The sequence below is a fragment of the Pollicipes pollicipes genome, unplaced genomic scaffold (genome assembly GCF_011947565.3).
Source record: "Pollicipes pollicipes isolate AB1234 unplaced genomic scaffold, Ppol_2.1 Scaffold_5724;HRSCAF=6776_pilon_pilon_pilon, whole genome shotgun sequence".
Classification (NCBI taxonomy): Eukaryota; Metazoa; Arthropoda; class Thecostraca; order Pollicipedomorpha; family Pollicipedidae; genus Pollicipes; species Pollicipes pollicipes.
In genome coordinates, this window is record NW_023596746.1 from 31,068,429 (window position 1) to 31,093,476 (window position 25,048).

The 25,048-nt window shown below is 50.9% G+C and overlaps 1 protein-coding gene across 1 annotated transcript; it reads left to right on the forward strand.

Moving 5' to 3' along the window:
* Window positions 1-2,775: 2,775 nt before the first annotated feature.
* Window positions 2,776-9,389, forward strand: LOC119103400 (uncharacterized). Its single transcript, XM_037226924.1, has 6 exons — window positions 2,776-2,855; window positions 4,764-5,000; window positions 6,215-6,364; window positions 6,721-6,812; window positions 7,124-7,193; window positions 8,106-9,389. The coding sequence occupies exons 2-5, from the start codon at window positions 4,776-4,778 to the stop codon at window positions 7,161-7,163; spliced, it is 507 nt and encodes a 168-aa protein (XP_037082819.1). The 5' UTR covers window positions 2,776-2,855; window positions 4,764-4,775; the 3' UTR covers window positions 7,164-7,193; window positions 8,106-9,389.
* Window positions 9,390-25,048: the final 15,659 nt, after the last annotated feature.

Consider the following 25,048-nt stretch of genomic DNA (forward strand, 5'->3'; position numbering starts at 1 on the left):
CAACAGTTCGCCAAAGGCCATTCATCGAACTTCAGTACTCAACACGTTTATAAGAACCCCTCGTTGCACGCCTCTTGCAAAAGCTGCGGTCAGTGACTGCTTATCACCGTTCCATCGTCACGAAAGGCGTCGACGTTTTTGAAAGATCAGACGCGTTTGGAAACGAAAACAAACACCGCTTCTTCCAGATGCTGCTGTAAGCGAGCGGTGTCGGTGTGGAGTCCTTGGCTAGCATTACATCAGACACGGACCCGTATAAATGGCCCACCAGCGGTCCTGAGCGCAGTACCGCACTGTGACAGGAGAGGTGAAGCTCGGGAGACATTGGACCTGATCCCGGTGCCCGCGGACAAACCCTAGAGTTCCCTTCAGCTACGCCAGGTCAGTGGAGGTGGTGCCTCGCACTCTGTCGGCAGCTTTAGTGTGAGGTCAGACTCAATCGGTTTCAGTTCGGTGACGTCGGACTAGGTCGGCGGCGGCAGTGCGAGGTCGCACTCAGTCGACAGCGGCCGTGTGGGATCAGACTTACTTGGACATCGGCCGTGTGGTGTCGGACTCTGTCCGCAGCTGCCGTGTGGGGTCAGACTTAGTCGGCAGCGGCCATGTCGACAGCGGCCGTGTGGTGTCGGACTCTGTCGGCAGCGGCCGTGTGGTGTCAGACTCTGTCGGCAGCTGCCGTGTGGTGTCGGACTTAGTCGGCAGCGGCCGTGTGAGGTCTTACTCTGTCGGCAGCTGCCGTGTGGTGTCGGCCTCTGTCGGCAGCTGCCGTGTGAGGCCGGACTTAGTCGGCAGCGGCCGTGTGAGGTCTTACTCTGTCGGCAGCTGCCGTGTGGTGTCGGACTCTGTCGGCAGCTGCCGTGTGGGGTCGGACTTAGTCGGCAGCGGCCGTGTGAGGTCTTACTCTGTCGGCAGCTGCCGTGTGGTGTCGGACTCTGTCGGCAGCTGCCGTGTGGGGTCGGACTCTGTCGGCAGCTGCCGTGTGAGATCAGACTTAGTCGGTAGCGGTCATGTGGTGTCGGACTCTGTCGGCAGCTGCCGTGTGGGGTCACATTCAGTCGACAGCTGCCGTGTGGGGTCGCACTCAGTCGGCAGCGGCCGTGTGGGGTCAGACTTAGTCGGCAGCGGCCGTGTGAGGTCTTACTCTGTCGGCAGCTGCCGTGTGGTGTCGGACTCTGTCGGCAGCTGCCGTGTGGTGTCGGACTCTGTCGACAGCGGCCGTGTGGTGTCGGACTCTGTCGGCAGCTGCCGTGTGGTGTCGGACTTAGTCGGCAGCGGCCGTGTGAGGTCTTACTCTGTCGGCAGCTGCCGTGTGGTGTCGGACTCTGTCGGCAGCTGCCGTGTGGGGTCGGACTCTGTCGGCAGCTGCCGTGTGAGATCAGACTTAGTCGGTAGCGGTCATGTGGTGTCGGACTCTGTCGGCAGCTGCCGTGTGGGGTCGCATTCAGTCGGCAGCTGCCGTGTGGGGTCGCACTCAGTCGGCAGCGGCCGTGTGGGGTCAGACTTAGTCTGCAGCGGCCGTGTGAGGTCTTACTCTGTCGACAGCTGCCGTGTGGTGTCGGACTTAGTCGGCAGCGGCCGTGTGAGGTCGGACTCTGTCGGCAGCGGCCGTGTGAGGTCTTACTCAGTCGGCAGCTGCCGTGTGAGGGAATTTTTCACGCCAGACGTGTTCAGTCCACATCAGTTCCAACCGTGAGTGAGGAAGACGGCCCGTAGAGTGTGTATGTGGCTTCCAAAGTAGGTGTGCCGAGTGTGCGAGCTGAGAAGGCGTCGGGTAAATGGGTAGGCGTGAAGAGACGGACATGTAAGTCGATAAAATTTGCTTTGAGGTCACGGGTGTTATATGTCAAAGGAGAGCCACCTGAACTATTGCACTGGCATAGATCACGCAATAGAATGAGCTTTCTTTGAATATTGTGACAGCTGGCCGCTGTTCATTAAGGTGAATGGTATAATGATTAAATTCAGTGGTATGTGAGCAATGAGCATGGCGTTATCTGGTTGAAAGGGAATGCTCCATATTTGTGAGGGGTTTTGAACCGAAATAAGCTTATTACACCATAAGTAATACTTGCTTTCATATCTGTAGGTGTGGAGCATTTCCTTTGAGATCATGATGCCCTTTTATATTCGGATGAAGTGTCTGGAAATTACCTTGAGGAGCGACTCCAAAATTGAAATGCGTTGTAAACGGTGCCAGTCATCGCTATGAGGGTGGTCGGGGCTTTACAGTGGGTCATACGGGGATCCACAAATTATTGTGCACAGCCTCGGACGCATCTGGATCATAGGCCTCATCTCGAAGCACGGCTTTCTACGGCGGCCACAGGGGCGTCGACAGCGGGGGGTCGAAGCAGTCATGTCCCCAGTGATCACATTGACCCCCTTGGCGACAGTGATAGCACTTGCTTGATAACTTAAATGCTTAAATGGTCCCCCCCCCCCCCACACACACGCCCTACTCACTGAGTAAACCGCTGGCAATAACCCTGGCATGGCCCTCACCGCTGGCATGACCTGGTGCCATGATTGGTCCGACACCTGATGGAAGTGGTCCACGCACCGGCCGCCCCCTGCCCCGCCCCACCGAGCCGCGTGAGTGATAGCTCGTCCCCTGCCCCCGGCCATCACCGGCCTGCCGCGGCCCGATCGTCGCCGCCTCAATACCACCGCAAATAGTCAGCACCGCTGGTGCCAGCAGCGTGCGCCGGCCCGTGCGGGCGGGGCGGGAGCGGCTGCGCCGGCCGGCCCAGCGCCGCCGCCACTCGGGCGCACAGTCGGTCTCGGGGCGGTGGCGTCAGGTCAGCAGCGTTCGGTTCGGACCTCCGGGTCTGCGGGAGAACGGTCACGTGCTTCAGGTGGGTGGCGGTACACGGGGCCTGCCCGCGGCTGCTCTCGTAAGGAAACGAGAGGGGCGAGGCAGTTTGCGGTTTGAAAGGAGTTGCTACATTGATGCTTCATCATAGGCACATATATGTGCTCACGTTAGGTGCTGTCAGTCTCTAGTAAGTCTATATACATATATATGGAATGCGTTTCACTTCAATTAGTTATGCTTCATCTATGTTCTCCGTACCTATATATATATATATATATATACACATATATATATATATATATATATATATATATATATATATATATATATGTGTATATATTTGCATGCATACATACATGATGATTATATTAGATTGCATATTGTAGAACAGCAAGATATGTAAAATGTTTTTCAAAGTAAAAAAGTATGACATGTAAAAATTATAAATCACCTAGCAATGAGCAAAGTAAAATATTTTAGATGTAGAGTAATTAGTGCATGATATGTGCGTGTCACAGTAATGCCAGGATTCGATTATAGTGATTTAACTCGCGGAAGCCTGTACAAAGGTGCTAGGAACACGGAATGTGAAAAGAATGGTACGATATTTTGTCTTGCAAGGCTTTTCATGTATTGCGCTTCATAAATGAATGGTTTTCGCCACGCTTTTCGAAGCATTGCAACTTAGTTTCCAATATTGTATCATACCATCTTTGTGTGATCGCAGCTACGTTGCCGAGGTCTCCACTTATTTCGGTGATTGTCACGGAGCCCGTCGTAATGGATAATGTTGTCAGAGAAGTGGGGGAATGGGATTATGTATCACCGCAAGGGTGTAGATAGCCAGTAAAGATTCATAGCTTAGTATGGAAACTTTGCACAGGCCAAGGGAGAGGACTTGTGTACGCTTATCGGCTCGTGCAATCTCGCCGTCACGGTTGCATAAGCTATGGGCCACCCCATGTCATAATCTCTGGACCACCCCATGTTTATGAGCTCACAAAGCTCTGATCATTTAAAGCTGACTCGAAAGCTGTGGAATTGGTATTCAGTGTTGCGACATGAAATGAACCCGCAACCCGATTGAAAACTGTGTTGAAGCGGATTGTTTAAAGATGGTGTTATAACCCACGCTTCTTGCTCGTCCTGAGTTATAAGCGCGAGCGCGATCGCACGTACCTGTCCGATCTCTTACATGGGTTCCGCGTACTGTGCGCATGTTGGCAGCTGTCTTCACACGGGATCCGTTTTGTTTGCATGTGACGCCGCGTGTCCCCGGGAGGACATGCGAATTTTAAAACCCTCGTCTGCGAATGCAAAGTCCCTGACAATGCAACTATGTGCAAATGCGGCCAAGTGCCGTGTTATGACATCCGACCTTATTTACAAATCGACTTCTTTACACGACTTCTTTACAAATACAACGACTTTGTATGGGTCAAATTGGCGTGTTTCTTAAAAGCAGTCATCTCCAAGCTGTGCAGACGCAACGGGTCACAGAGAGCTTCGCCACCGCACGTCATTGTGTCAGCTATGCCTCCAGTGTGCGTCGTTCGAACTCACAACGTTCCCTGGCGCTTGGTTGGCAACATTCAAGCTTGTGTGTCCCTTTGAGCTCGGTGTTTGATTACTTGTGATCTAACGACGTCCGCCCCCGCGCACTCTGCGTCCCCGCCCCTTTGACTTCACCCAGTGTTCTAGTGCGCCTCTTTGGTGCCAGTTCGCGGCGTCCGCGCCTCTTTGACTTCACCCAGTGTTCTAGTGCGCCTCTTTGGTGCCAGTTCGCGCCCCAGTACCGTCCTGTGACGTTAGATCGTGTCTTAGAGGGCCCCTTTGACGCCAGACCGTGTTCCAGTACACCCCCATGACGTCACACCATGTCTTAGAGGGCCCCTCTGACGCCATGCCTCGTCCCATTGCGTCCCTGTGACGTCATCTCGCGTTGCAGCGCGCTCCAGTGATGCTGAACGTACTGCTTCTGGCCATGACCGTGACCCTGCATTTGGCACGCGGCGCGCCGGCCGCGTCCGTGTCGAGTCGACCGGAGGGTCGCCCGGCCGCGCCGAGCCGGTCCGACCCGGTCCTGGACGCCGTCCGGCCGGCAGGCACGGACAGCCGAGCCGGCGGCGAGCGGCACGAGGCGGGCCCCGAGCCCGGCCCGCCCGGGTACAGGACCAGACGAGAGGTGAGCAGCGGTGACCGTCGCAGGCGCCGGCCTCGGCGCCGCGCGAATGTCATGTTTTCTGCGCACGTGTTTACGGTGGCGGCACGATAAGCCGCTTGTTTTCAGCGAGGAATGCTTCAGATATGCTCACAGATCCATCCCTCTCTCCGCCGTCGATTGAAATCAAAACATTATGCCACGCCCTCGGGCATTCAGGAACGTCACTTAAGCTGTCATGGATCGGCCCCTTTGGGACGGGCCTAAGTATGATAAATGTCATCTGGCAAATGTCACTGCATCCCATTCCGAGCCACGAGCACCGCAGCTATTCTTGGCGATGGAACAAGGGACCTGGCCGTCGCACATAGTACAACCATCAATTCTAGACAGATCTGCGCTATCGACAGCATGGCAACGGGTATCGATATGGTAAGAGGAGAGTGACACCTGTCGAGATATAGACAGTGATCATCTCACCTACTGAAGGGGAACAAGCAGAATATGTTTTGAAGAAGAGCAAAGAATATTGAGGGCGGTTTCATGGATTGGAAGCCTGCATACTTGTCCGCCTGTAGCGTCGTAAGAGCACTTATAATGCAAACTGACGACACGTAGCTTTTGCTTCATACACTGCCCGCAACATGTTAAGTTTGCATTATACCGACGGGCAGCGCTGGAGCACTGTACAGACAAAATAGCGCACGCTGGATGAATGAAAATATATATAATAAATGCAACCACGTCATCAGGTCATATACCTTTCGCTTCTTTGTTACCCTAATCAGCGTAAATGTTGATGAAAGAAAAAACTATAATTATTGTTTATGCTCAAAACCACGCCCAACATTGATAAGCACAGATCCCATGGGGTGTGAGAGCGATTTCGCATCTGAGAAAAGCATCCGTCACGGGCATCACGGCCGTTTTAGATCTCAGATAACGACCGTACGTCATTGCTAGCACTGCTGATGACCTGTTACCAGCGGATGCTGGGATCTGCGCAAATCCCGGCTGGCCACAGGTCGTCCGTTGACGAGTGTTCAGGGCTGTGTGGAGCACAGCTGACGACAGCGCGTGCATTACAACAGTTGACACGTGTTGGGACCCGTGCGTGGTCACACTGACGACGCTTATTCCATCTGCGGGCTCCCGGATCTGCGCGGAATCCACCTGGCGACAGCATCTCCTTCTGCAGGCGCTGGTGTGTGTTCTGACCGAAGCGTGTCCTCCGCCAGGTGTTGGACTCTCTGCGGCATCTCCGCCGGCTGCGCCACGCCTCCGTGTCCTCCAGCCCCAGCCTGTCCATCATCAACCCGCTGGACGTGCTCCGGCGGCGAGTCATGCTCGAGATGCTGCGTCGCAGGATCCGCAAGAACAGGCTGCAGGTCAGTCGGGCGGCGGCCGCGGTCGTGGAGAGGTCACGGGTGTGGCGGGCGGCCACAGACTGATGCGTGGGTCGGTGGCATGGGCTAGGCGGCCGGGCAGGCGTTCTTCAAACAAGGGTTCTGCTTTTGATGGCAGCGGCAGGTACCAGTCTAGTCGAGGCAGGTGCTCGGGCTTTTGTCTGAATTTGCGTTTGTCAGGCGTTAATTAGTAGACAAACGGCTGAAATCGCCCAGGCCTCGCGATAAGGGAATGGTGAAAAACATAAAGCACTGTCACACAAACTGGCCGATGTGCATTTTGGTGCTGAAGATTAGTTTCAGGCCAGTACTGACAAAGGATTTCTGCTCTCTCACAGATCAGCAAGAATTCAGACATTCTTGCAAGAAAGGGAAAGCGCAGCACCAGAACGCAGCTTGCATCGAATAACAACCTCAGCGAGGGCCCCAGGCAAGTATCTAAGAACTTTATATTCTAGCCAGGTTAAGTGACGGGGATTCACTCGAACCACGTTAATGCATCCATTGGCGGCGGCTGGGTGGAGCAGCTGTACGCTTCGTTGCATCACACAGCACCTAATATAAGCAGCAGGAACACATCTGCTGCCGGCGGCTTGTGAGGTGCAGTAATGTGAGTCATTGCCTGTCTCGGCGCACCTGAGACAGCCCCGCCGCGCGGACAGCCACTAAGGGGGCCGCACCGGGCTGGTAACGACCGCGGGAGCTGGTCGTGTTCGATGTTCACGTTGTGTTTTGTTTCAGGAGATTTGAGTCGAGCCAGAGACAATCGGAGCTCTCCTGAGTCTCGTCACGTTAGGTCGGAGAAAGAAAGGTGAGAGTTTTGCGAGCGGCCACTGATGCGATTATAAGTTAACGAAAAGTAAAGGGAATGTTCCACATTTGTATGGGGTTTGAACTGAAATAGCTATTTTGAGGACCTTTCGGTGTTCTTCACAACCCTGCCCTTCTTCAGACATAAACCCATCTAGTTTCTAAGCTACACACCCGCAAAAATGGGAAGAGGATTTTGGGGAGAGTATTTCAAAGTAATCTTGGCATTCATGACGTCATAATAACGTCATTCAAATTCTGCCATTCCATGAGCCATGCAACGATCAAGACCAAGAAACATTTAACTGTCAAGGCGTTCATATCTGGCGTTCTTGAGCGAGATTTCCAGATATAACGGCCATCTATTGCTTCTCAGTCAATGTTGAGCAAGGTCCGTTGACGTAATCATGACGCATGGAGGAGCTTGTTTACTTAACAGAGAATCGTGTTGTGTGGGGCAGTCTTTTCCACTAAACGGGATACAAATAGATATAAGTGAGTTTGCTCTTTCAGATCTGATGCTTGCTTCAATATCTTCAAATGTGGCACATTTCCTTTAAGCCGTGCGGATGCGCGTGACCTCGTCTCCGCTAGTGGTTGTTGCTTATGAAGGACGTCTGAAAGCACTGAATGCGTTTTTTTTTTAATGATCGGTATTCGGATAGTTTTGTAGTTTTCACAATAGCCAAATGTAGCACTAATTTAAATGATTTAGTGACAGGAGGGCATATGATGCTGAAATCAGATTGACTATGCGTTTTCCTTTTGGATGCATTACATCTGCTCACATGCTATGGTCAAATTCATGTTAAAGTACATCGGCACTTGGACGTTGACAATTTTTACATCCCTCGAAATTGATGTGACGAAGCCGTTCTTTTGTTGAAGCACTAACACTTTTTTCGCTTTGCAGGCTAGAAGCCAATGATCTCAGAAGCGCAGAATAATAACTTCTCGCGCATCAACCTGTCTTCAGTATTCGTCGTTCTCCATGCACGACACGAGAGTGGCTGGTTCCCTTCTCGTCACGACTGCAGCGACTGGGCCATCAGGCCCAGGACCGTCGCTCACCAGATACCGCGCTCAGGGCACAGGCCGCTCGTCGCGGTGTCCGGCGAAACGCTGACGGCCGGGTGGTCTCTGCATTGAGAGCGGATGACGGCCGCCGAGGGCGGCGAGACGGCCGTCGTGCGAGTGAACTGTTGCATCATCGGTGCGTTTTCCCACTGGACGTGTTGATCACATCTCCCGGTGCCACCAAACGCTGTTTATTTCAGTTGACATCGTTACGACGTAAGCCGTTGCGTTGGCATCGTTGAGGCGTAAGCCGTTGCGTTGACATCGACAAGGCGTAAGCCGTTGCGTTGACACCGTTACGGCGTAAGCCGTTGCGTCGGCATCGCTGAGGCGTGAGCCGTTGCGTTGACATCGTCTAGGCGTGAGTCGTTGCTAATGAATGAAATCGGCCAACAGCGGAGCTGTGAGGTTCCCCACCAATCGCGTATTAACCTCATTTTGTGAGGAGGCGGACGTCTCTAAGTTGTTTACGTGATACTTTCCATCGTTTGAATAGGTTGCTATATTTATTTTCCTATTTAAGCGCACGAGTGCGCATCGAGCTTCGTGGCTAGGCATGTGTAATGTTTTTTTTCAGAAAATATGATGCTCAGACAAAGCAGTGATGCATTTTTTGTTTTGTTTGGCACCAGTGGAGAACGAATCCTCTCGCCCGGCACACTTCCACGAAGTAAAAGGCAAGCAGACATGCGGCAATCGGTTCCAATGTGACAAACCTCCTACAGCCATGCATGATGACGAGATACATGAAGAATTAAAGCAGGAGTGAGAAACCGTGCTGCTTCGGACCAGCGAATTTCAGTTCTGAATGCAAAAATATGTATGCTGTTTATAAGGGAACTCGGCCCCCCAAAATATGCTTCATACCATAGAAATTTGAAGGTATTTCATAATTCGGCACATTGTCCTGTCTTCAGCCATTGGCCTCTTACGCCGCAACGTTTCTGAGCTATGCACCGGTACGCGGTGAAACAATAGGTCATACTAATGTGCACACTCATGGGGGACGAGGGTCCACGACCCGCTGTGTGTTAAACTGGCTACCATTCGATCTCGCTTAACATGCTTCATGCACGAACAGGCCATTGTCTCTCTGGGTCATGGAATGAACTGGATATGTCTAAAACGCGCATGATTTTAATGCAAGATGTTAAAATGCATAATGTATAATATGTCTAAAATGCTTTTTGATAAGAGAGCTCCCTTTTAATATAGGTGGCTACACATCTGAGACACATGCTGTTGGAAGTGTTAGCCAGGCAGCGGTAGCTATGTGATGCTATATGAGGCTGCAGTACTCATGGACTTCGATGCTTGCGTACCTGAGAATGCTGCATCTGAGGAACCGTGCGAGCGTATAGATACAATGCTACCTCGTTTCTATGGGCTTTACGTAGGTACCGTCATGATGCATTCTGGGCAAAGCGTTCGGCAGATGCATTGTCAGGGTCCATGAAGCTTCATCACGGCGATACCCATGCTTTGGCGGCATTACTTCGTGTGTGCAATCTTAACCATCCCAATCAATATATGTTGATACTGTGTCGTATAATTGTTGACATTTGGGAAAGAAATGCGGTTAGCGATCTCTCTCGCATTGCGAATAAAGCAAAGCATGCAACATAACAATACGTCGCCAGATACGTAACGGACAAGCTCCCGAACTCCGTTTGAAACCATGTATGAGACTGAGGACTGTACGCATTTTTCGCGTTTGAAAAACCTGTTCCAAGTCATCATTTGCAGTGTTTCAAACAGCAACAAAAATTCCGAAAATATACGTGCTGCTATGGGCGGCAAATATCATGCCTTCTTTCTAGGCAATTGATAGATGGGCCATTCATATAAACATGCAACGTGCATCAGGTCATGTTCCGCTGACCAACACCAACTTCCGTTGTGGGCGCTGCGTTCTCCAAAGTTCAAGCGGCCTCCTCCACGTCACGCAAGTTTTACAACCGGACGTATAGATGGCCCGTCATTGCGTATCCGAACGTTTGCAAATCGTACGTGATTGACAGCTGGGGCTCCGTTCCTCAGTACCAAATCTAACCTAACCTAGCCTAACCTAACGTCATCCAGCTAATCTGGCCATGGTGGTCATGTGCCATGCAAAATGGTGCATTGGTTTTGGTTTTTCGGGTAAAGCAAGGCTTCGTACCGTTTTCAACATTATTTCAAACTTATTCACAGACTACTTCAAACTTTTTCATACGTTATTTCGAACTTTTTTTGGACATAATTTCAGGTTTTTGCACGCATAGTTAGTTCAAAATAAACTAAAGCAACTACAAGAACCTGTTCTGCGTCTTTGACGTCGTGTTCCTTAAATTCATTTGGCAAGCGCGGTGAGAAAAATTGGTTCGCTTGATTTATTTTCCATTTGTTAGTTCTCCGGAGCCGATAACCAAATATGTAAAAGAAACCTGGACATGTACCATAGATATTTGTGAGCTGATTCCGCTGGTTGCATGGCGTATCCCTCGAAAGAGGGATAAGCTACGTAACCAGGGGAATCAACTTAGCCCAATGCCACTTACAGAATCCTCAACATTTAGAATGGCGAGGGAACTGGTGGGAATGATGGAATAAGGAGAAATTGAAATCCCCTCTTGTTTTTTTTTAATATCACCAAAGCTAAAAAAAACTGCCAACGAACAGCTTTTAGTGTCATAAACAGAAAACCAGATGTCGAGCAAGCCAAGAACTTATGAAGCTGACAGGCAGCTTAATCTGCTAAAGCCCGGTAGAGTTTGAATGTCCGTTAGTCGTGATCGCCGACCGGTCGCCCCGGGGGTCGTACTGTAACAGGTACCCCCCCCCCCCCCCCCCGAGAGGTGGAGCCGCCATCTTGTTATTCTTATAAAGAGGATTCCTCATTGAAAGGAACCATCGATGATTTCGGCTTTCGAACCACACCACACCACGTAACTGACCATCCAATGAAAGCTGGCGCCGACCTTCGTAGCAGAATAAGGGATCAGGGCAGAAACGGGAAAATCACTAACTACAGCAATAAATCTAGTTTTTCATCGCATGTCGCTTTCATTGCAGCGTTTAAAAACAAAACGCAAAGAATGTTCATAATTTTCAAGAGCTTTGTTTGTCATTGGCGACTAACGTGGATTGTTTATTATTGACATCACTTGACATTGAACTGCTTGACCTATGACTATCGTGACCCGGCATCGGATCATCACCAAGGCATTATTTTCTCAGAGTTTCGTGACTCCAGCACGACTCGCACCATGGATAGCTGGGGTCAGCTGTGCTGACCGCCCCTCAGGCGCCCCTCTCCTGGGCGTACCACTGCAACAGGCGTGTTCATCAGAATGCTGACGATTTTACCAGCGGTTTACCTTTTGTCTCACAGCCGCATGATGCCTGGTTGGTCACACGAAGTATTGCATTTTATTGACCAATATAAGACGGTCGATATAAGACCAATATAAGACCAATATAAGACCAAGTAGGCTGCGTACCATTTTATTGACCAATATAAGACGATCTCACTACTCGGCATATCAATGTTATGCCTATGGAGTGGCGGGGGCGAGCAGCCTTCGAGAGGTACATTGGGTTGGGTTTGCACTAACTTCGTGCGATGCCGATTTCTGGCCTGCGCGATTCCGAAATGGAGCCGCCTGGCGGCCAGGGTGTGCGACGTTCCAATCTTCAGCGCTTTAAAAATCCTGACTCACAGTGCATGTAAAGCCATGTGTAGCATTTGGGTAGCTTCAGAGGTTTGAGTGTCTACCTTGTGGTAGTGATCTGCATTGTTTTATGTCAGAGTGTGCAAATTGTCCTATAACTGACTCGGAGACCTGAAACAACGTTCAAACAGTGCCCCCCGAGTTTACGTCATAAATCGATCTGATTTGACGTCATTAGAGCGGCTGGGTATCATATGGTATCGGTGAAGTGCCGGGTTGGCAAGACTTTTGGAAAACTATGGCTGTGGGTAAGGGTATAGGTGCGATGCTTACGAAATGACGGGTAGATGCGTCAAAATATGCTGCTTAATGTTACTGTTCACGCTCCTTTCAGCCAAAGAATCCCAACTATGTAAACAATCATTGATCCAAAGATGAAGTGTTGCTGTAAGCTTTCCATTACCCAAAGCTTGCAAAAGTTTTCATGACCTCCATGTAACAGAGAGCTAACAGCGCCTTACATAATATTTTCTCTACCTCCGAGGCAACCTGCTGGTAAAATGCAATTAAGTGGGTAACTAGTGGGAACGACTGAATGGGAGTGTTGAGCGGGAGGGTATGAGCACAGCCCCATGCGGACCTGGTGGATGGCGTAAAGGAAATCTTACCCGTGAAGCTCTCCAGACGTCATGTGCGTGCGTACAACGCGGAGGCAAGTTACAAGTGAGTACATGACGGAATATGCCATCGTATCCTATTTTCAAACGCCTTGGTGTCTATTTTTTACTGAGCAATCCTTATGCGCCCAGCCCGCCAGCCTGCGACCTTTTCAGGATGCGAAAATCTCCTCATTTTGAGCGCGCGGTTGACTCCCGTTTCTCCTTTCAGTAAAGTGCGCGCGAATAAGGCGCCGGGAGTTAGAGACGTCAGTCACGTAGTCAAGCCCATCAACCTGCCTAGAGCATCTAGAAACCACAAGGCTGAATTATCAACTCGAACTGAATACGCACGTGAAATAAACGGCGGAACTGGGGCGCAGAATACGAGAGGAGAATAGACGTGAGGAAAACGACAGGGAGGATAAAGCAGGGGTGGTGGAACGAGATGTGAGAAAAAGAGGCACCAGAACAGTAAGTGATCCGGCCTTACCACGTACAGTGCTGATACATGGCGTCATCCAGGGGCATGAGACACTCTGCAGTTGCCATCGCCATGGCCGGCTCAGACGGCCCGCATGCCGCACCAACGGAATCTTAATGTCTGACGCAAGTGCACGGCCTTGCACAGTCTGCCGGCCTGTCAGTGAGGTGAAGGGCCTGGGGTCGCCCGGCTATCGAAGCCTCGGATCGGAGGAGCCCCGATGCGGTGGTCGTTGAACGAAAATTCTGCGCGTATTCCGAGCCTCACAAAAGACAATATTAAGTTGCTGTTCTGTCCATGTGAGACTGGACCCCACGCTCCTTTGCCAGAGACCTGTCGCTTAGCAAGCTCTCGCGCTCACTGGCTGAAAGCAGCCCTCTCAGTGACTCCCAATGGGCAGCAAACCCAAATCACTGACCTGCTGGACCGATGGCGGTAGCATTTGGAAACGGCCAAATGACCTGTGTGTATTTCCCCAGGGAAAGGGCTTGATTGGGCTGATAGCCATAACGGTTGAGACGCTTCAAAACGGCCGATATAACAACCAGATTACGAGCTGTAAAATATATGTTAAACGTACCCATCCCACTGTCCTACTGTTTCTGCACTTGACGCCAATTGCCTTTTTGCTTGCGCGGACACCGCGTCGCATGCGTTGCACCGCCAAGGACGCATGAATATGCATTGACCCGTCACGATAACAAGCCGCCAGATCCCGCCGTCTCTCGAAAGGGCAGCGACGCTGCGATTCTGCCGGCGACTCGTCGGACCGCCGCCTTGTCCACGCGGCCACCACCGTCGACCCGGCTGCCGCCTTCCGGACGGGAGGGCCCAGCACGTCCGGCGACTCCTCGGCCGGGCGATCCTCCAGTTACAGACCGCCGCCTTGTTCAGCGCGACAAACCGCCGTTGCCGACAGTTTCGCGAGAACCCCTCTGGGATTCCCAGTCCAGTCCTGGTCCCGTCCAGCAACTGTGCTCCTGGCCGACCCGAGCCCTTGCCGGACATACTGACCTCTGCTAGGCACTGTGATGTCCCCTAACACGACACAGGGGGCTCCTCATTGGCCGAGGGCTCTTCTTATGTAAATCGCAGGCCTGGCTTTGTCCTTGCTTGGGAAATTGGCCCTCGAGGCCCAGACGACAGCCGGAGCAGAGCAGTAGTGATCAATTACTGCGTTGGTGCCTGACGATACAGGAGGCTCTCACCGACTCAGGAGGCCCCCAATCGGCGTGAAGTGTCCTCTGACTGGCATTGAGGAGCCCGGCCCTACGGGCCATGGTTCCTTATTGCGGTCATCGGCCAGTCCTTCGAGTCTTTTGGGTTCCTAATTGGGCCCTTAGCCGTGGGTCCCGAGGGCCGACCTAAGGGGGCGGGAACTTGTGTCCCCTGTGTTCCCCTCCCCTTCCTTTTTGCGCCGAAGCAAGCATCATGCGGCATTCGTAAAGCAGGGGATTTACAATTATTGGACGCGCATGCGCGTCGACTGATAGCCGGGTCTCGAGTGGCTCTTCTACTTCTTCCTTTAAAGCATAAAGAATGGCGCCGCAATTGTGGTTAAAGCCAACGAGTGACAATCATTTGGTACATCCTGGGGTAAAGTCTTTTAACGCCAAACTCCTCGAAAATGTATGATGCATAGTTGTGTTTTTCGAAATCTGAAGCATAAAGTTAAAGTTTAAATTCTATGGTGCATAGCTGCGTTTAAAGCTTTATAAAGACTTCAGGTTTTGATATGATTAAGTAGGAGACATTTCGTTGTATGGCTGCCGAGAGAGCATTCAAATTTGATGAACACGTAACTTCTGTGTGGAAGTGTTTGCAATTCGCAGAAATCGGATGAAAATAAGGACATAAGCGGAAATACAACGCTAAGGCGTTCTTTTGAGGCACTAAAAATTGTTTACAATAGTGCTGGTCAGCCGAAAATGGCATTATCATAGCTCGCCAAAAATCAATCGTGTTTTTACCAAGCATCCGCCATTCTGTTGGCTTGCTGGTGCTCTCCTAGGAGTTCAGTCTGGCTCGGGGCCTGATGGGGCCTCTGGCCGAAGTGGAACGGAGAGCCTACCGTTCGTTTCTGGCCCCCTGCTGACACAGAATCCCCCGTTGTAGAATTGTGAGCCCTCTCTTTGACACTTATCACATCTCCTTTCATTTTCAGCGGGCTAGCGCAAAAAGCCCTCCGACATTGCCGGACTTCGGCCACGTCCCCGCCCGGAAAACTGGCCGCTGACTAACGCCGGGCCGACTGATCACTTTTCATTGCCTCTGACTAATGTGTGGTCCTCACTGTTGCAGCGGCTCCCAGTCGTGGCAAAAGCCCGCCTTATCAAATGAGCGGGACCCGGTCCACATTACCGAAGTTGCCTTGGCTTCCAGCTACCCCTGCAACCTCTCCAGTCCTTCCTTCTGACCCTTTATTGACGATCCGAAGGAGTGCTTTGGGCCCGCCTCATCCTAGCGAGGGAGGAAGGGGACACGTGTTCCCTGTGTCGCCACCCTTACCTGCGCCTCTGGCGCTATGGTGACCCACAGGCCAAGTACCGCTGGATAGCTTTTTTCAGGCGCGACACATTACTTGAGAGTGAGCTTTTAAAGAAAGCTAACATCGCACACTGCTGAAAATATGTGTAACATTCTACCAGACCTGTGAACCTAGACTTGGACCTGGAGCTCTGACAAAACCTTACCACTAACTCAAATCCAGTGGTGCCATTTCATTACTGCAGCCCGGCTCTCCAAATGTGGTTACTCGACTTGACTCGACTTGACTTGACTGCCCCGTTTGAAGTGAAGTCACGTCATGGTTTGTATGCAGTTCACCAGTTGAACTTTTGGGAACACCCCATTGGCATTAAATCTGGTTTCTTTGGACCATCCACACTGTCGTTAGGATGACTGTAATTACTGCAATGCATAGAAAACCTTAAGTCTTGCGTGTTAGAAAAATAGTAAAATTATGCAAGGCAGGCTCATGGATGATTTGTATTGTTTATTATATTTTTATTTTGTTTGTATTTTTTGCTCTGTTTGTTTGTATGCACAGTATTGTATTTTGTGAGGCCCTGGCCGCCCAATGTTGAGCTGAGCCCCCTAATGCTGGCTTGCCCCCCCCCCCCTCAATGGCTTTGGCTGGAACGCTACAAAACACGTGGGTTAAAGGTTATAACATAAAACTGTCTTCTTTGATATTTCTGCGTAGTGGCGTCTGTACCACTTTCATAACAAAGTCATGGCTGCTCTCACCGTAAGGCACATATCGCAACAGCTGAGCGGATAAACGATGCATTAAACTTCACATACCTAGCGCCATAAGGCACACAATGGTTTGAGAGGTTAATGTGAAAAGCGTTGGAATATGGGGATGGCCTAAGTCCTTCATGGCTAACACCCTTCCCGCCCCCCCCCCCCCCTACAACCAAAATGCATGCTGCCTCCCATGACCGCCAAAGAAGAGCGCCATCGGCCTCCTAAGGTGGCCTCTTAAGGGGTGCCTTCACACGCTGATCAGAAGAGACACGTGCGTTCAGTGCCTGCTCCTTGGATCCAGCCCTGCATGACTTCTGCACTGCTTAAATTAAAAGCTTTTATAACTTGTACAGAGATTAAAAACATACGTGGCGTTAAATCAAACTAAAGTGAGTGTAATCCAGTGATAAAAAAAAAATGGAGGGTGGGCTGTCAGGCCTTCATTACGCCCCCCCCCCCCCCCCCCCATTAACTTATAAGACTGACAACCCTGAGCAGGTTACATCAAAACGCGTGACTACGGACGGGACACAAACTAACCAAATGCCCAGCTAACTGACTTCAACAAAAGTTCAGCCTAGCCCTCAATCGTGGTAATGTTATGGCAATATGTGTAAACTTCCCTTGTGACTAGCAACTTAACGAATAGTTTTGTATTAGCACCTAAGAAAACAAGTAATTTCTTTAAAATGCTAGCTTAAAGAACTTTCCAATGTTAGTTGTGGGATTATAGCGACATATTTCCTCACGTGAACAGTGACAAAGGTCTATCATAGGTATCTGGCACAACAAAGGGGAGGAGAATTGATTTATTATCGGTTACCACCACGGTTCCGCCGGGTGAAAATGGTGCCAGCGGCCTCTGCTTCAACCGAACAACCAGCCAACCATGCTTCTAAGTGGAGGTTCCGACTTTTGTACGAGAAACAAATCCTCTCGTGGACCTCTATCTGTGTTTTCTTATCACCTCACGTTTCATTCGTATGCTCGATCGAATCGTGTTACATTTTCGGTGCGCTTTATTTCTAAAATGATTCGCTCCATTGGGGGGCAGCATTCTTCTTATTTTCCCTACAATACATATTTAGGACTCACGAGATATCATTCAGTAATACCTATCCTTCAAATGTGCACACATCTCTCTCAAAAGACCGTTGAACCTCTGCTAGTGTTACGGTTTTCCAGACTCCCGCTGATAGCTGGTGAGCCCCATCCCCACCTCGACATGTGTAAACGTTTACACCGCCCCAACCGGCACCAGCGATGGTGATTGGCCCAACTAAAAAAACTCTGGACGGCTGAATGTCACGCCGTGAATGTCACTGATTGGGCGGTGATTGGTCGGCCACGTCGTTGGCCGCCGTAAAGGAAAAAGTCATTGGCGCAGTGGAGACCAGGTTTAGTTAGTAACGCCACTTCTCCGCGGCGCACAGCTCTCCCACAGCCATTCCAGCTTGACAACACATCCAGCTCAACGACGGCTTGCAAAGGTCACCTACGACGGTCCGCGGGGCTGACGAAGCTGCGGGTCGTTACCACGGTCCCGCGGGGCTGGCGGCGCTGCGGGTCGTTATGACGGTCCCGCGGGGCTGACAGTGTTGCGGGCTGCTACATCGGTCCGCGGGGCTGACGGTGCTGCGGGCCGTTACGACAGTCCGCGGGACTGACGGTGCTGCGGGCCGTTACGACGGTCCGCGGGGCTGACGGTGCTGCGGGCCGTTACGACAGTCCGCGGGACTGACGATGCTACGGGCCGTTACGACGGTCCGCGGGGCTGACGCTGGCAGGGTTTTCGCGATGGCCGAGGTATTTGTGCACAAGGCTGACTGACGCAACATCGGCCGCCGCTGATTGGCAGCACGGCGCACTTGTACCGAGTCTCCCGCGGGACCGCAGTCAGTCAGCTTTCCGTGTCCTCATAGACATCTCGATCGGCCGCTTGAATAATGAATCAGTCGCCGCGGCGCGGCCCGGCGGAGGTCACGGGGCTCGGGCGCCCGGGTCACGCGGTGGAGTTACAGGGGTCGTATTCGGGCGGCTCGGCCGCCACGGGTCGGGCGGCGGCGGGCGATGGATGGCGTGAGGTTTGACGTCGAACGGCTGGCAGCAAACGCGCTTCTCGCGCCGCCGTTGATTCCAATGCTCGGGGAAGTCGAAGAAATTCGCTTAGAGGGAACTCGAAACGGCATTACGCAAGCGGGAGTGACATTAGGTGATCCAAAGTGTGCGGTGGTTTTATGTTCTAAGCCCTGCTCGCGTGACAACAGCTATAAAGGCCAGGAAGATGGGAGGCTGGTCTGAAACCTGTATAATTTTCATGAACACTGCATGAATCCTCTCATTTGTATTCTTTGACACTGGCCTGTGGGATGGGTCTTTCTGATTAATTACGCACAAGTTACATATGTTGCCCAGCATGAAAAAACAGAGCATTTCAAACCCAACAACCCAACCTAACCTAACCTCAACTAGCCAAATCTAAACTGATTTCCTCACCCAATCTTACCTAACTGAGCCCAGCCTAGCCTGTCGTTTCTTAGCTAATCCATTCAATGGTTTCGTTCGCAAGTCACTAACAGCTTGCGACCAGTCAAGGAGGAACAGAATGCTATCTCTCACTTGACTACCCAACAGCTAAGCCTCATGAATGTTGAGTGGGCTACGCCGCGGCGTCTCTTTCCTGCTGCAGCGCCGCTGCCCCCGCAGAGCCGCTCGCCGCCCGGCAGGCGTCCCTGGAGGGAGGCGGGCTGCTAAGAGCGTCGTCCACTGATCGTCGGCGTCGTCGTCGACAGCGGTGTGTGTGCCACAGCCGGGACACCGGCGACCGGTCGCCGTTTCAACGTCGCCGCGAGTGATGACCGGCGGCTCACCGCCCCATCCCCCACGCAACTCGGTCCGAATTTAGAACTGTTCCCACGGTCGCTTGGTTGGGCCGGGTCGCGTGGGCGGGGTGACAGGCACCTGGCCCTCCGTTCGCGCTGGGACCGGACAGACACGCAGCTGGAGTCGTCTCGGCCCACTGTGCCAATGAGGTGCCATTAGGTATGTGTGTGGGTGCGACCCCATGCATATCGTGCAAGGGCATAGGAACAACATGAAATGCGGGGCACGTTTGTGTTGAACAACAGATTGTTGATACAACAAGAGCATCTTGATTGTTGGTCTGATGTTGATCTTTATACATGCTTTGTTTATGCAAAAAGACGATGCTTCTTCCAGCTTGTTTTTATCGAGCGTTCCGGGCTCATCGCTATATCTTCTCCAGTCTTGGTCAGGCAGTCAGGGGCAGCGATTGTCCCGAAACTTCCATCCAATAAAAAAGCTGGCCGAAATAATGTTTTATTACATTTGCTATTCCTAGCCCAATAATAATTTCGAACATGCTTTGTAACTGAATATCCGATGACTCTCCAACATAGAAAGCCCCCGGGACACTAATTACGCCGCAGGGCCGGAGTGCCACTTCCCATTCACTCGTTGATTCACAATTACAGGGCGGCGTCGATCGCCTTGTCACAGGTGGCTGGCTGACTTCCCACGCCCATTACGGGCCGTGAATGCTCCCGCCCAGGTGCATGTTTACCACATGGTGGCCATATATGGCGGGCGGGCGGGCCAGTGAGATGCGCCTCGCCCCATGCGTGGCTCTGAGCGTTTAAGCCGCTGCGATGCAGCTACTGGTGATGACTTTGCATCGGACGCAATGACAGGGACGTCGACTGGCGTGCTGACCACGCCAGTCCCGATGGCTTGTGGGTTTCCCTCACGAGCGGAGATCCGTCGCGGCAGTGTCACACCCCCGCTGGCGCGGTCGTAAACCTCTCATCCGCTGGGCGGAAGCGGTCCCGCGCCAGCCACCCGGCAGCGCTCGTCTCCCCTAGCTCAGCGCGCGACGGACGTCGGCTGCTGAGCGTGGCGGCCACTGCCACGGCAGGGGCGGCAGGCCGAGACGCACTGACGCTTGTGCGCGTTGGCCGCTGCAGAGAACATCAGGTGGTGGGGCCCCGAGTGCGCGAGAGCGACCGTCGTGAAATAGTGCTCCCGGAAGTCTTTTAAATAAATTCGTAACGTTCAGAGATTGCATCGTGGTGTACATATCGCCTCCATCATTTTGAAGTTATCCTCTTAATAGCTTAACGGATACAGAAATATAAAGCATAGAAATTCCACACTTGCTCTTTCAGCTCCACCAACAGACTCCAGCACCAGTTCGTCGTGCTGTAAATGTTGATCGGTCTCTATGAACAGTCTTAAAATAGCGAAGGTGACAGGAATGTCGCATAAACGTACGAACTGATGTCATAGTATCCGTTCAAAGATACCTCGTGCGGATGCGTCATCACTTTCGTCCGCCCGTAGGCCGCCCACCTAATTTTAGCAGTAGGGTTGACACCCGTGCGGCCGTTGGAGACTGCAACGGCTTTTCGCCCTGCGTCGACTTTTCTTCTTTCTTTTTTTGTTTCAGACTTGTGAGAGAGCATGCTCAAGACAATGTTGCATAATTGTTGTCACTTAATTATTCTTATTGAAGTTGAATCACCCTCATATGAATATGGGCTGACCATTTAAATGCAAAATTTTATCTCAATTTGATCTAGAATTTACGTCTACAATCATGGAGTGCTATGTAGAAGCCAGAAAAATCTAAAAATGTCTCAGAGTGCTGTCCGTTAAGAAAGAGTCAACTTAGCCATTTCAAAATGACTAGAGCCGGCAGTTTTTCCATGCCGTCATTTAACATAGGTTTTCTTCATTTTACTGACTTCAAAGTACAAACAGAATTGTGTCTTACGGTGACTTCTGTTCTAGTTAAAGAAGGTAAAAATAAAAACAAATCAAAGAGAAAAGTGTCCTCTAAATCACTTGAGCTATAGCTATTGATTTTATTCGAAGAGTCACCATCAGGGGCCTATGTCAACCCTACTCCGCCCCCCCCCCCCCCTCCCTTACCAAGACTCTGGCCGCTCCCCTGGGTGCCTGCCAGCTGGGGACATATAGAAACGACATGACTGAACGTCGAACAGATCAAATGTCACGTGAAAGTTGGTAAGATATCCTCTTTTGGGACTACATTGTCAGTCTAATTGCGAAGAATGCACTTCTGTGTCAGCATGTTTGCTGCAGGTGGACTTACGCACAGGCATTTTAATTGTAGTACGCTATGATTTTAATCCGCGAAGCCGGATCCAAGTCCAACGGCTTCAAACATTCTAAGCACAAAGGGGAAGCTAAAGTCAGCACCTGAGAACTTAGGAAACTGGAAGCCAAAGCAGGAACCGATCAATCTAAAATCGCCAAGCCGAAGCCGAAGCAGAGTCTTGACCCAGGAGCGCTCGACACCTGACGACAGCTGGTCGCCTGCAGCGCTCCTGAGAACGACCGACGGGATTTTGGCTTCCAGCCACGCATGTGCTGCAGCCTCGAACGTTTTGTGAAGTATAACGGTGACAGGAGAACGGCCAACGGTATTTTGGCTTCCAGCCATGCATGTGCTGCAGCCTCGAATGTTGTCTGAAGCATGGCGGTGACAGGAGGGATAGTGGCACGCCTGTTAATTGAAGGAAAGACCCAATTGCAGCGAAAAATTCACCATGACTAAGCCAAGCCCAACATTTTAAGATGACAAAAATGCGAAGCCTGACCTATAATTCAAAAATTGTTCAAAACCGTGGGCGAAGTCAGCTGTTAGAAATAACACAAACTCACAGCCACTTGTGGAAAACAAAACTGAAGCCCACTAATCCACCTTAAAAAAACACTGCGACTCTGTAAATCCGAACCCGTGGCCTTGATCCTATGCCTGCTCAGATGTTTTAAGGTAGCTTTGCCTCCATGCTGCATTCAAAACCACGTGTGAAATCCGATCACCATCAAACCCACGCGATGTGAGTCTTTTTTCTTCTTTTTCTTTCTGGCACTGGTGCTGGTTTAGAGCCACAAAGCCCTGAGAAGAAAGTTATGTCTGGCCAATTTGAACCGGAAAATATTACGCGAAGGCTTTGAGCGTACGGTGCAAACACAAAGCGTTTGAAGACATCTACGACAAACGAAACATACGGCACAACGTGCACATGTATTGCAAGAACAGTACAAGCGGCCATGCGAAACATCAGTCATGCGCGAAGGCAACGGAAAACTGGGGTCAGATTCGCATCATCAGCCACCGCAGCAATGGAAGGGAAACAAAACTCGCTCCCGGCTCGACGAGTCCCACCAGCACTATCCGCTTTTTCTACTGTGTGTTTAGAGTCGGATCGACCTCATTGCAGGCAAGGATAGGGTCAGACCATGTCCCGGCCCAGCAGGCCAAATGCCTTCTCGTGTTGTGTGTTTCCAGGATTTCCTAACAACAAAATGGGGGATCCAAACTTTGAGGAAAACTACACGCTAAACCAAAATGTTTGGGAAAATCTGCATTGGATGCAGCTATCGAATTTGGTTTGGTGTGGAAAAAACAAAGACAAGCGTTATCGGTATCCCAGTCGCGTTTGGAGGTTTAAATGCATATCATAACTATTAATGTACCTGAAAAGCGTCTGGTGGCAATGCTGATGGGGTGGGCAGGACAGAAAAATGTGCACGACGCTGCAGTGCGCAGCATAACGACAGGGTGCACAGGTGGAATGTGTTCGAAACAGTGTAGGAGTGTGATTTTGTGTGGCCAATACCAAGGGGAGTCACCGGTCACCTCCTTGTAACGTCTATTCTGGTGCGATGGAGGTTAGTGTTCCAGGGACGGTTTAATCACAAGAATGGGTGTGGATTTACGTTGTATTGTCTTGTCGTAGCAGACTTCTAAAAGAAGATTTGAGATGGGTTAAGATTTTGGACGCAAGATAAGCAAGATTGTTACATGAGCGAAGACTGAAACTATTCGTGCCTAGAATATTGGCACGGTCATCTCAAAGGATACGACTATGACGTAGGATCCACAGGAAAATGGCCGTGGTAACTAGAGAAAGACTGGGAAACCTTCGCAGAGTTAGACAAAATCAGCATTTAAAAAGTGATGCTTAGCGGAGAGACCACGAGGTGAAGACAGCAAACCACTGCCATCGATTGTCTGGCAAGACTGCTGATTCTTGCATGATGATGGGCAGTATCGATTGCAAACAGTTTAGCTGAAGAAATATCATGACAGTTGGAGAGACGAACAGTATAAGGAATAACAGAAGTAATAAAAACGGCTCCAGCGCATGCATTCCGTCTTCAGTAGTTAATGTAGTAAAATGATGATTTCAAAGTGCGTAGAATAGAAAATATAACTGATGTAATAGGATGATATAATGTAAAATATGATTCGTGGCTTGGCGTTAAATTTTGATTAAAGCGAGAGACTACTTGCACTGCTATGGCACGTTGTTTAGTAGGGGAGGTACGCCATGAGAATGCCTGGCTGTCCCAGAAGGGTTGGAGCTGTGGCGTCGGGAGAATGGTGACGACATGCGTGTGAAGAAGGTCTCGTGCACGTTGAATGTGTGCACTAATAGTGAGGCATATAAAAATGAGGACAAAAAGTGAGGCAAAAAAACTAATAGCATAATAAATAAATGTCATCTGTATGTGCCAGATTTCCTGTGGCTGGTAGATTGTGTTTTATTTCATTTTATTTTTATGGCGCAGGGGTGATCAGAGCACACTGGTTTACGGGTGTGATGAATGAGCTGTAGTTCACGCCTGCGGGATAGGTGGGGCACGTCCGGCTTGAACAGCAGGTTGCCCACTGGCGATGTTCGAGGGGTGCTGGTGAAAATGTGAAGGGCATTGTTTTGGACAGTGTGAGGCAAAGAAATTGGAGAGGTATACCTACCGTAAAGAGCAAACAGAAACGTTAAGTGATCCAAAATTGATCGAATCGCTGTAGTGTAAAGGGTGTGAAGGGTACACCTGTCGACACCCCTACCACGCCCCTACGTACGTTTAATGGTACCATGCAGGCATGAGCTGTGATGTAGAATATTTCCAACATTCGTATGAAACGAGACGCGGTCTTAAATCACTCTGAGATGTTCGAAACACGGGACCTATGTCCAAAGGATATGAGAAGCCTTGGTCGTTGATGTTCAAGGGAGCCACAGAGACATCTCAAAATGTAGGTGATTTTGCAGGGGAAATGTGTAATCTTCACTGGTTGCACCAAGTTTGAGTGGTTGTGGCTTTGTGTCTTAGTTCATGCCGACTGCGAATGGCCGTGCAGCGCCCCCGACCATTGTACATAGAGTCGTGATTCAAACTGGTGGTTGATTCCTGAAAATAAACAACCAAAAGACTGAGGCAAGCGTGGTGTCACGGCGAAAACATCACAGTACAACATACAGTAGAGAGAAACGAAAAAACTTTCGAGTTTCGACAGCGTGAGATTCATTACCTAAGATGTCGGCCCGTGTAAGATCTGCGGCGTTCCGTTAAAAAAAAAACGGCACCCGTGTTTCAACTGGGCCACAACAGGCGATCAGCACGTGGTGCAGTTCGCGGGTCGTTGCATCGAGGGCAGCGTAGGCGATCACCAGCAAATGGCAGATGACGGTGAGGTGTGTGTTTCCTAGAAAAACGACTGCCACAGTCCGATGGGGCTCCTCCCCCCCCCCCCCCCCATGACGTTGACGAGCGTCCGCTTGTTGCTGCACGAATCCCAGCGGTGCTGCCCTAGCTTCTGCATAACGGACAAAAATGCTGGGTACGTGTTCTTGGCAGGCCGTGGCGTGACTGACATACGCGTCCATTGCGTAACAAG